General features: G+C 36.6%; 1 protein-coding gene across 3 annotated transcripts in view; it reads right to left on the reverse strand.

Moving 5' to 3' along the window:
- Window positions 1–6: 6 nt before the first annotated feature.
- LOC123006511 (tyrosine-protein phosphatase 99A) overlaps window positions 7–12,613 on the reverse strand; it is a 102,820-nt gene continuing 90,213 nt past the window's right edge. The window contains exons 5-17 of one of the 3 annotated variants that reach the window (XM_044401044.1): window positions 9,771–9,958; window positions 7,067–7,181; window positions 5,495–5,698; window positions 5,168–5,445; window positions 3,963–4,216; window positions 3,608–3,915; window positions 3,344–3,558; window positions 2,972–3,097; window positions 2,757–2,923; window positions 2,413–2,707; window positions 1,795–2,360; window positions 1,423–1,694; window positions 7–931 (exon numbers count right to left, since the gene is read on the reverse strand). In XM_044401044.1, the coding sequence (XP_044256979.1) occupies window positions 891–931; window positions 1,423–1,694; window positions 1,795–2,360; window positions 2,413–2,707; window positions 2,757–2,923; window positions 2,972–3,097; window positions 3,344–3,558; window positions 3,608–3,915; window positions 3,963–4,216; window positions 5,168–5,445; window positions 5,495–5,698; window positions 7,067–7,181; window positions 9,771–9,958 (3,029 nt within the window). In that variant the 3' untranslated portion in view covers window positions 7–890. Of the gene's footprint in view, window positions 932–1,422; window positions 1,695–1,794; window positions 2,361–2,412; window positions 2,708–2,756; window positions 3,098–3,343; window positions 3,559–3,607; window positions 3,916–3,962; window positions 4,217–5,167; window positions 5,446–5,494; window positions 5,699–7,066; window positions 7,182–9,770; window positions 9,959–12,613 lie in introns of all 3 variants that reach the window. The other 2 variants (XM_044401045.1, XM_044401043.1) reach the window with 2 other exon arrangements.

The raw sequence follows: 12,613 nt of genomic DNA on the forward strand, positions 1-12,613 counted from the left end.
AATTTCTTTTATTTAACACAAATATAATGCAACATACACAAGGTGATGAAAAACGTTTTTTTAAAGAGTACTACAGTTTGATCATCACAAATATTATAAAGATTCAATGCAGTTAAAATAAAATAAATTTGCTTTAAAAATGATGGTATATTGACACTCCTTAATAATCTCGCATACAATTAAATATCAACTTGTCGCGTAATTAGAAAAAATAATATAATTTAAAAATAGTAAAACCAAGTAAATTTCAACAAGTTGAAATTTAATTAAAATTGAACAGTTCCTAATAAGAATGCGCCATCCAAAATATATATATGTATATGTTTTGGACATGATATAACGACTTGAAAGGTGTCTAGTGAGTTGGGTTGAGTGACACATCGCCTGGTGGACGGATACTATTCTATTCAATAAGCCGTTGCTACAGTATAAAATGAGAAGAGCCATGCCAATGTCAGTAGACACCTTGCAAGACGTTGTGAGCAGTCATGTCTTGAAGGACCTTGAGAATTTATATTTAATCACTAAATTGGTCCAGAACAAGTCAAAATGTTTTACATGATCGATGTACTCTTCTTACAAATCAATATCATACAAAAACTAAGTCTATACACTTACATAAATACTGAATTATTCTACACTGCACATATTATATAAATATCTGATTCATGTTCACGCATATCTTTTTACACTTAACTACATTTTTATACATCTTGAGTCTATTGGAGGCAAATAATTGTAATAAACGAATAGTCGGTATAGTGCATCACATTATTTCACTTGGCTCTATCAACATCAACTGAGAACTTAGTACCCTTTCCTTTTGAAGCACTATTGTCCACTTACAATAACAAAAATATGCAAAAGTGCGAACTCAAGTGAAATCATTATCAGTTACACTTCATAACATCCTGGGATATTAGAGGAGCTTCTGTAAGTAAACAAAGATCCATTTAAATGTTAAACAAAAATCGATAAGAAAGGAAACTGCACAGTGAGACAATAGCAAGCTAAGCGTGGCACTACAGATTGGTAATGACTAACTATGATGTCCAACATGAAATTTAGAGTTGATCTTAACGGCATAATACATATCTATACCTACTTTGATCAGTCTAACAAACATAACTATGTGATGCTATTGACTTACACTGAGGATGATACGTGAATGACAGTAAGTCTGCAAGTAACATTGGGATCATCAATACATACTTCTCTCTCATTACTTCAAAAAACCTATATTAAATATAAAAAAAAAATGATTGAGCTTGATAAGAGAAGTACGTTTTAGTCATGATTTTCAGTTACACCTGCCACCAGTGGCACAAATATGGACATAATAACAATTACGATAATCACATATATTTACACAATAACTGCAAATTTAAGCAACGGTGAGCCGTGGCCCCACTGCTTCCATACCTTCAGGAGGTACTCTCACACAGTCATTTGACAAAGATCCATTCAACGCCCCATTTGTCATTGCGTACAAGTCGGGCGTGCCCTCTGGCGGACTACATAACGTTTGAACTGCTAAATGGAGCCTCAAATAATCATCACAGGAACCCCAGATCCCAGGCCTTTTATTGTGATACAATTTCGCGTACATGTACACGTCCACGTGATTATCGTACATCAAATGTTTCTTCAACGTTGTTAATACGCAAAAAGACGCCGCCTCGGTACCACCAAACCTAAACAACAAATATTATTCAATACACACAAAAAGCCCAATTCGTACATCAACCAGTAATTACATAAATTGTAAAAATAGTTTTTGAGAATTTGTATTACCTGTCAACTACGACAATAGGTCCATTCTGGATCCCCATATCCAAAACTGTATTTGGTAGATGATAAATCTCGGCAATACTGCAGCAGTGATGTGGCCAATTAGTACAATGAATCATCTTGACAGGTATTTCATAATCGTCTTGAAGCGATTGCATTGTAAAGTCTCTTGTAACGTAAGTCGATTGTGCTTGTTCGTTAACTAATTTAACTTTATAGCTTTCTGCATCGACTGTTTCTTGATCCATAGGCCAAAACACCTCAAATTCTTGATTATCAATAATGCTAAGCATCACAATGGTTTGTGCGTTATGGTCCCAGACCATTTGCCAAAAGTCCTTAATTGTAGTTTTGAGTGGATGTTGCGTTATTATGAATTCACGTAAACTGTGGAACCCTTGCATCCAAGTAGCATTGACGTAATCAGAACCATCTTCGCCCGGTTTCGGAGTTAAATGTACACGGGAACTTTCCACAGGCAAAATATTTGCAGTCCTATTCTTTGGCTGATTTATCACTTTATTTGCCGAAACAAGATTGAAGTCTTTACATTGAAAACTCGTGACTAACTGGAGAAAAAATTAAAGGATGTGACACTGCCACTCGCGTACATATACTTACTTTAAACTGAACGTCAATTGGTTTCCACAACTGACTTTTTTCTTCAGAGTTTAAATTCTGTAGCATTTGAACATAACGAGGGAATTGCTCGCGGCTTATATTCGTTTCTCCAGATTCAATTGCCTCAACTAGGGCATCGTGGATAAATATGTACTGTTCTTCAGTCTGTACCAAGAAATTTCTTTGGGAACGGATGTGGCGCAAGAAACCGAAAATATTCACTTCACCCCGACTACGAATCTGTCTGAGCATTGCGTCTAGAACTATATAAGTGCCAGTTCTACCAACACCAGCACTGTAACAACAAAATTATCTTTTAGCCACTAACATTTTTTTAAACATACCTGCAATGAACTATAATTGGTCCTGCATCTGGAGGATTGGCTGCTGCTGATTTTTTAACAAAATGTAACACTGGGAGTGGATGATCCGGTGTGCCATGGTCAGGCCAATTAGTATAGTGATACTGATACACTAACTTCTCTGCCATTGCTGCTTTCTTTTTCTTAATCTGATGAAGAGAAAGTTTCAAATGTGTTACACAATTCAACTGGCTTACCCTAAGATGTTTAATTTGCAACGTTCTCACTGTATAAGTTGCCATAATGTCTTCTTTGACTAGCTTAACTTGGATAACACCATATGTTTCTGTTCCTTCTTTGGGCCAATACATATCACATTTTCTCTGAAATATTCGCAAAATTATTATAATGCTACATACAACTAAAACTGTGTTAATTAAAAGTGTATAATTAAGATAAAACATCTAATCTAGTAAGTAGTGACATTAGTACAATCAGGGTACCACACTAATACCTCAAACCGGTCTGACGCAATGACGAATGGATATTTAATTGAATCCTAGTAAAATAACGAAATTATCAATACTACACTACCTAATTGAAGGAATTTGAAAAGAACAATAACTTACTCTTCCCCTTTCCACTAAATTAGTTATCATAACGATAATATTAACTCTCTGCTCCCACACCATCCTCCAGAAACAATCGAACGTCGATGGCAGTGGCCCTTGCGTGCCTATATAAGCTTTGGACCATTGAAACCCATCAATATAATTGGCATTAATATAATCGATATTTTTCTTCTGTCCTGGCATTTGGAGCAGTTGAACTCTACTATGATCATCTGGAAAAAGCAATCTCAGACCACAACCGACTCAAATCGCCCAACTAACAAGCAATTATGTTGAGATATCTATTTTTAACACGATTGTCGGGATGCTGTGAATGTTCCGAAGTGTGTTCATCAGTCGTGGCCTCAGCTTGAATAGCCTCATACTCTTTACTAAACCCGATATCCCCATCAGCATGCAGCTCGGCGACGTGTTTAGGGAAGAGGTGCACCGGGATGGCTCCTTTATGCTCACTGTTCCCGTCAGGGGGCGCATTCCAGTCCAGCGAAGCCGTTGGAACCGAACAAGGGGGGTCGTCCAAATAATAGTAAGAGACGCGAAAGCATTTTCTGAAATAAACAGGATGCGCGCTAATTAAATCAAAGGGGAACTGATTAATTAAGCCCCTTGTACTTACCTCCAGAGAATAAAAGCTGATACGGCCAATAAAAACGCAAAGCTGGCACAAATCACACCAGCTAGTACGCCAGCACTCAACTCATGAGTTGTGTGACGCATGTATTCTTGCATTTTATCGCAGTCGGAACGCATGTAAACGGTCTTGGGCTCGGATAAAGGACCCCTGACTATCCTCTTAGTACGGTTGCTCCTCGTAGAAGCCTGCACCTGGACTTGGTACTCGGTGTTCGTTGTTACGTTCTCCACAGAGTACTACAATTTTCAAAAAGTCAAACTGTGGCCTGTAGACACTTAAAGCTCATAAAATCATACATTAAATTTCGAATTTTTTTTCAACTGTTGCTAGTAAGTGTGTTTTATGAATGGGAGGGGTAATGACCTCACTGTGTATACGTTGCTTATTCAAACAAACTTTTGTTTATTTTTCTAAGAAACAATGAATCCAAGTAATTTTTTCCTTCCTTTATTAATCAAAAATTCAGAATAAAACTCCTTTGACGTACGAGTCTGGTTTTTATCACCGGCGCTCCAAAATAAACACAAGTACGATTCTGATGGTAATTTTTGCTTGAAAAAGAAGGTCAAGTTTGTGACTCATTCGCACGTACAAGTCAGTGAGCTTCATTTAGGTTACGACTTCAAATCGACAAGATTTTTTGGTGGCAAATGAAAAAAATTTAAAGAGTTACTTTTGTTTATTTTGCTTTTGTCTCTACACTTCAGTAAGCTGCGGCGCATTTATTTGCTTTCGCTTGTCAAAGTATGGCACTACATTATAAATTCTAATTAGAATAAGATGTTAAATCAACGGAATAGAACATAAATGTTCTAAACAATAACAGAGTCAAATTTGTTTTTTGAAACAAGTGCACTTGAAATATTTATCGACTTGTATTTTTTCATAGTTATTTACACTGACACAACGCAATTTATTGATAATAATAGATTACCATAGATTATCAAAGAAGGATGCGTTTATTAATGCGTGATGTAAATTGATTTCCTTATTTTTATACGAACAAATTCGGATTTGGTAAACAAACATTTGCAACAGTCGGAGACAAAAAATAACTTTTTATATATTACTTTTTTATATTGTAACATCTAATTATTATGGAAACACTAATTACAATTTGACGACGCAATATCGGAGATAAAAAATGTTGAGTTTGAATGATATAAGTGAATTGAATCATAACTTACCGAGGTTTCTAGATGCTCCTTGGAGCTTTCAATAGAGATGTTCTTCCAAATGCGATCATTTAAATAAATATAAATATAATAATAATCAATAGAGTAATAAAAATGTTCTGGTCTGGCCCACTGGAAAAATATCGTATCTTGGGTTTGGCAAGTTAGGTTTAATAATTTTGGTGAGCTTGGCCCGCTGATATCAGTTGTATTGAATATAGGATCAGATGGTTCTCCCTCGTGGTTCCTGGTAAATGCCTTAACCCATATTTTGTATTCAGTATATGGTTCTGAAAATCGACATCAGTTTTTTGAGTAAAGTTAAATGAAACAACTCACTTAAGTTGGTTAAGTTGTATGTGATATAAGGCGATACAGGTTTAATTCTATCTCTGTTCATGTCAACTGACGTATAGTTGTTATACATGTAATAAACTCTGTATCCTTCTATGGCCCCATTGGGTTTTTCAGGTTGGGTCCATCTGAGCATGATGGTATTAGAGGAAACTTCCAAAACAGTAAGATCTCGCGGCTTGCTAGGCACTGGAAACAGTAGGTGTGTCAAGATAAGTACAGGTTATGCTTGTAAAATTGAAAGTTAGACAGATTAAAGATAAACAAAAGAGGATCAGTCGAGTACCTTCTTTGTCTTGTTTATATTCCGTAGTGGTAGAGTCAGCGGCGACGATTCCGGAAATCGCGACCAGTAAATAAACAACATGACCCATTCTAACACAATGAAGCCTTCACTCGAAAAGTATTAATTGCGCTAATAGGCCGTTGTAAAGTTTCCATTGCAGCTCGACATGTTTACAAACGAGACGAAACCGAAACAGCGACAGTTCTGCATTGAACGGATCATTTCGTGATGGTAGAATCCGAAATTCGCAAGAACCAGCACCACCCAGAACAGTGACAGCACGGCAAACAACGAGCGGGGATGAGAGAGGAGCTAAGGGCGAGAGACCGACATGACCGGGGGACCGGAGTGTTAGGCAACGATCGCAGCACCATGAAGCGCACGCTCACATTGGAGAGGGAAGTTCACGTTCTGCGCGCTGTTCATCCTGCAGCCTACAGAGTACAGCGGCAAAACAAAACCAAATTGTACTCATCTACACAGCTACACGCTTCCTGCAGCATCGCACAGTCACATGTTTTGCAGGTTGCAACTGCCCTCATTACTCGCCACTCGCTCTACCACCTGCTACTCCAAATCCTTTGTTCCGAAGAACAAAAGACTGCCAACCAACCAGACTATCAAACTTGTATTGTTTTCGTACCAGAGCCGAATTTTGCGATCATAATATGAGGGACACATCACTATAGGGACCAATAAGGGAGCGCAAGCGCCGCTAGTTGAAAGCCTGAGAGCTTACTTAGGGTCTGGGGTATTGATTCATTTGGAGCGGATTGAGCACATGGTGCAAAACTTTCAAGAGTTCACTCTCTTAGACCCATTCCAGACTCTAATTTCGCGTGTGTGACGAGAAAACGACAATAAATTAAAGAATTTCTTGCGTGTTTACTGAGGGTTAGAAGGACAAGGATAAATAATGAACGTGTAGACCGTCTGGGGATCCCCCCTAATCAATCGTACTGATCGAATGATCGGAATTCGGAAGACTTGAGGGCAAAAGAAGATCCAGGACCATATGAAACCGGCAATTCTGCAAATTATATCCCAGAAGCTTTAGTGGAAGTCCGGCAACCGGGGATTACCGACTCGAGCTGAATAAGCGACTCTATATGACCATACCGAAAAAACAACAGCTCGAGGAAGATTCTAACTTGAATAAACCAAATGAAAAGAAAAGCAAGAATTGTGAAATTTAAATATAGACTTGTCGTAGCGAAAGGCTATGATTAGAATTGCTTTTACATTTACGATTTAGAGCAAAACTGGCGTACCTCCTTCGTCGGTCATGACCAAGACTGTAGTATTGGGCCCGGGTCCTTCGGGGTTGAATACCTGGAGCGAAACCAGATACTGGGTGTAGGTCTCCAAATTTTGTATAGTGTGACTCTGGAACAATAAGAGATAATATAGAGGAATGAGTCCCAAGCCGGCGACCCGACCCAAATAAACACGTGTGCGATTACGGCGTGCTTAAGCGGTCCACAAGGAAATACCCACCCGTATTGGCAGAATCGCAGGAGTGGTGCACACCCACCGCTAATTCATGTTAGGAAATTGTAATGAATGTGATCGTCTTTATAGCTAGTTTACGGCCGAATCTCTACTACTCCATTAAGTTTGTTAAAACCGCGTGCCGCAACCCCACGCGCCCTCACATTAAATCAGCACGTCGCATTGCCGTGTCACCGCTACAATTGCGATACCTATCACAGATCATGTGTCACGTTTGTGGTTGCTGTGTAGCCTGCTGAAATTTACGTCGGTCTGGTCTGGTCTGCCCCTACTTGTCACGAAGAACGTTTAATATATAACAAATACTAAATACAGCCAGTCAATAACGCACCACAGTTCAAACAAATCATTCCCTCTCTTGACACCTTCTTTTTGCTAATACATAAACTTCGTAAAAATAACAAAAACGTAAAAATGTCACGTTTTCTGATACTGGGCCCGAAATGAAAAACTCCACCGTCACGCAGAATCAATATAAGCAATAATAAGCAAGAATTAAATCATCTTTTCTTCCACTCTCCGATAACTGCAGAGGTGGCTTCATTGCTGACGCATTTATTCCGAACGCAACATAAAAATACTTAACAAGTTTTCAGATTTCAGCAAGTACTGTCACCAATTTGTAATTTTGTAACTTGCGACAACCCATTTAGCGCATCTGATTTTGAATTAAACTTAAAAATAAAAATCTTTTTGAACCTTTCGAATTCTCCAATGGAATACAGTCGAAATAAGTTATTATAAATAACTTTTTTTTACTAAATTCGCTAATTAGCAATGCTTTATTTTATTCGTATGACCGAATTTTGCTTAACAGTTTCGAAATTTGATTTTGATTAAAATGCACAATTTCATTAAATGAAAATGTGATTGTCATTGTCAAAAATAGTGTTAACAGTGATGGTGCATAATACATACATAATAATGGTATTATGGTTATGTTATACCATTTACAACGAAATTACTTCATAATGGAATTAAATCATGGAATCGTATCATCACCCAGTTTATTAAAAGCTGTAGTATCAATTTATAACAATCTAATAAATCGACTGCATTTACGGTACTCCAATATTTTTTTGTAAAATTCTGTTTTTAACAGTTTCAGTTTTAAAACTGATCGGAATTCCAATTTGTAAAACATCATATTAATATCTGCCAAAGAATTTTTTTAATTTTTGGAGTAGATACAGTAAATCAAGTTAGTGAAGCCAAACAATTTTAGTTTTTCATTTTTGTTCATGTTAAATAAATGTTTTTTTATAAATACGAATATCGTAGTAGGTAAACGGAGCTCGTTAAAAAGTATTTTCTTGGTCTCGCGACAGTCAATTTTATAAATTCCTCTTTTAAATATGCATTCACATTTTAATTTAGTGTTTTAAGTGGAAAATGTAAAACCAGTGTTCTTAAGTGATTGAAACTTTAATAAGTAATGGAACATTCAATTATTTACTCATCGGTGTTAAAACCCAAACTTTATTGTTGTTACGACATTGATATTGTAAACATTGCGAAACGGTCGTAAAATTACCCAAAGATGTGATGAAAATCATGTTTTATTAAAAAATATATTTTTGCAAGGCTATGCAACCCGTCATACAAGCAAGTATATACATTATCTATCTGTTTATAGTAAACTGACATCAGAGGCGTCCATTTACGAAATTCTAAGGGGGTATATTAGGGAGACAAACATTGATGTTTGTCAAGGCGTTTCTCCCTTCTGGTGCAGACTCTTATAGTTAATCCCAATCATTTGAATTCATTTAATTTGCTTTTCAGATGAAATTAAAATTATCGCTGTTTTGTTTTAACTTTTTGCGAAGTTTTTCCTAATTATATTTACCGACAAGTCTACAGAAAGATAATTAGGTTTGGACAAATTTCTGTTATTCCAAGTACATAAATAAAAATAAAGGTTTCAAGATCTATGAATATTAACAAAAATGGTTTTTTCTTTTCTTTTATGGAATCATAAATGAGGAGCATGGCTAATATAATAGTTTATGTTTGCATTTAACTATTGCCATTGTTACCAGTAGAGTCTGTCTTTTATGGCGAGTTGTAGATGGCATTTCGGAATTGCCTCTTGTCGAGGGTATATTTTTTTTGTTGGATTAAGCTTGTTGGTGTGGCAATAAAATCAATTTTGTTTAAAAATCGTTAGTGTAGGAGTGGTGGAATGTCCGTTTTGTAAGTTATACGGTTTAAAGTGTGTCAGAGACAGGGCTTAATTAAAAACGGCAAATGCAATTGAGGACGAAACGGGTATATGGTTGCTAATACGGGCGGTGTGCTGAAGCGGTGCCTGCGACGGCCTATTAATGGACAGGTCATTGGATTAAGAGGTTTAGCGGAGTTTCTGTGATTTCCCATGGGTTCGAAATCGAGCACTCTGCTGAAAGTTCTCCGAAGTATTTGCCCAATTTCTTTCGTTTATTTATTTCAAACAATGCGTACCTCTACATTCGGGTCCCGGATGTATATCTCTTTGAAAGCTTCATCTCCTCTGTCCCTCGGCCGATATGCTATACGGTAGCCCAAAAATTCGCCGTGGATGGTCTCATGGTGAGGAGGTCGCCAGCTGATGTGTAATGCTGTCGACGAGGTATTATGCGCAGTTGTGATCGTCGGTTTTCCCGCGGGAGCTGCAACAAACATACTTTACGAAACTTTGTTACATCCCAGACAACTGCTACAACTTAAGCATAATGGCGCATATCCAACACCAATAATGTATTGACAACGTAAGGTAAAGACTCGACCCATAGATTTTCAACTTTCAAACAATTCACACAAAATGTTGCATCAGCGTTCGACTCAACAAAAAGGATAAGTATCCGATACGCATTTCAAAATCGACGTCTTAAACAAACATCAGCATTCTGCCCTTTATAAAGAGCAGATTTGTAGAATAAACATTTTCGGGGTTTCTCCTAAGTATACCTCTATTACATATTTTAAGAGTAAATTGTAGACTTTAAAACTTATTCAGCCAAAAATGCTAAAGTGCATTTCTACAAAGGTACGATGGAATTCCAAATGTCTTATACTTCGGTGTAGTTTTTAAAAAATGATGAGCTTTCTGTCCTTGATGCTGAAATTGAAGAGCTGTGTTGAACAGTTGTAGTTAAGTCATACCAAAGTAAAAGGCTTTGTACCGGTCGAGTTACTTTTTTATTTTAACTGTCACTCGCATTAATTGCACTCATTGATTTTGTGCGTTTCAGTTTTTTTCTAAAAATTGAACCGTTTCATTTAGTAGCTAACAAAATAATGAAACATGCAACATATAAAGATCATCTAGATTGAATAAATCAATTTAGAATGTACTAATATTGACATTAACCTGTTTTCACCTCACTCTGTAACCAGTCAATCATCTCGAAAATTAATTAGTATTTAACAACCTCATCATTATTAAACGCTCAATTGAGAATATTTTACGCTGTTAAATTTCTTACAACCACCATAACTATTTTTAAAATAAGTTTCTTATCTTTGAAAATTAAGAAAGACCACGACCGTGAAATTCTGGTCACGTAACGTCTGAAATTATCTCAATAGTGATTCTCCTTAATGAGTGTCTAAGGCCCATGTTTCTTTCGTAGAACACTTTTTTGTGATTTATGAGGCGAATTAAGAATTTTCGTTTGGGCGCGAAATATGTTTATCCAAGAAGCCAATAACGCAAAGGTGATGCATGTAGTTGTTGTTGAATGTTGAACTTAAGAATTGGAAAGAAATACGACAGATGGCGCAGCTTGTAGTTAATTAACTCGGTTAGGTTTCGATGCACTATATCTTGGCTATTAATTTTCCGAATACTACGTTAGACGTGATAAAAGTTATTTCCGTAAATTCGTGATAATAAAAGAGACTGAATTATTCACACCTAAAACTAGTTTCAATTTAAAGAAATGAACTAAGCTCGACCGTTTGTGTGAAGTCAGCAATGAAAAACAAAAATGACGTCTTTGATTAGTTTAAATAAGAAATAACTATCAATGTTGCAGCATTAATCAAAGATTTTCATTTTATTATTGGGGAGCGTGTGCAATTAAAACCATATAAAAACTAGTTTCATCAGACTGACTATCAAACGCGTTTTCATGATATTTTTTGATTTCCGCTTTTCGCATCGTTGACGTCACAAAAGGCAGTTCCAATTTTGGCTATTTTTCAACTTTTTAGCATATTTACCTATAGCATTATATTTAAATTAAAACAGTATTTTAATATTATATGAGTACTTAAAATGCGAGTATCGATTTTTGCTTGTTCATATCAGTCATTTTGATATTAATTTTATTATGTAAGGATTCTAAATATACCTAGTTACTTGAGAGCTCCTACAGAATTAAAGCAATTCAGTGCTTTAATTTAATTTCATAAAATACCTATCTCTTGGTTATATAAAACTTGGTCGGAGAGTTGACGATTGTAAGTTGAAATATTTGTGTTTTAGAGTATTTGAGTAGTCCCCTAAACAGATTTAATGCAATCGCGGAGATAATGGATCGGAACGGCATCGCCATTGTCGCCATGTTTTATTAGGTACGTTTCGCTAATGAGAGTTTTGCGTTTTTTTGAGTGAAATGAAGCGAAATTTTGGAATAAATCGCAGTTATAGCTTTGTTCGTCTCGGAAAAAAGTGCAGTCTGATTTGATGCATTCGAGGGGGAGGATTAGGAAACAAGTTCGTATCTGGTAAAAATAAATTGCTTTGAATAGGGCAGCAGCTTTCGACTAATAATCATAAAACCGGGTGTGAATACACGAACGGCAAACCTTCAGGCGTCGGGATGCCGTGAGATCTCCCTCCACTGCAACTTAAACATATACATCGCACACACATGCACCGCAAACGTAAATACAAACTAGCGTTAATTGTTCCGTTTCGCCGTTTAACTAAGCTACATCTGCAAATGTGGGCTACACTCGCTCTCCGCGCTAATCCGGAGCGAAAACACGACAGTGCGACGGCGGTTTTGCATGCCATCGTTGCCACCCCCTCGATACTTACCCCCTATAGTATCAAATCCCTCTCGACAACGTGCCTACCTGGGATGCTTTCATTAACCTTTACCCTCGCTTGCGCTAATCGAACCATCGCGATTTCATCAAACACAATACCAAGCTCGGAATTTTTCATATTCAACCAATTTCCAATTATAAATATTTATTTCGTGTAGTATATAAAAAATTCAATTCAATATTAGATATTCTCACATTTTTACACACCTTTTTTCTACAAATCGAAAAAGTTTAATTATGACATTCTAAAAATTAATGAATTTAGC

Source organism: Tribolium madens, unplaced genomic scaffold (assembly GCF_015345945.1).
Source record: "Tribolium madens isolate multiple individuals breed KSU strain unplaced genomic scaffold, Tmad_KSU_1.1 Scaffold_2;HRSCAF=44;Tcas5.2_LGX, whole genome shotgun sequence".
Classification (NCBI taxonomy): Eukaryota; Metazoa; Arthropoda; class Insecta; order Coleoptera; family Tenebrionidae; genus Tribolium; species Tribolium madens.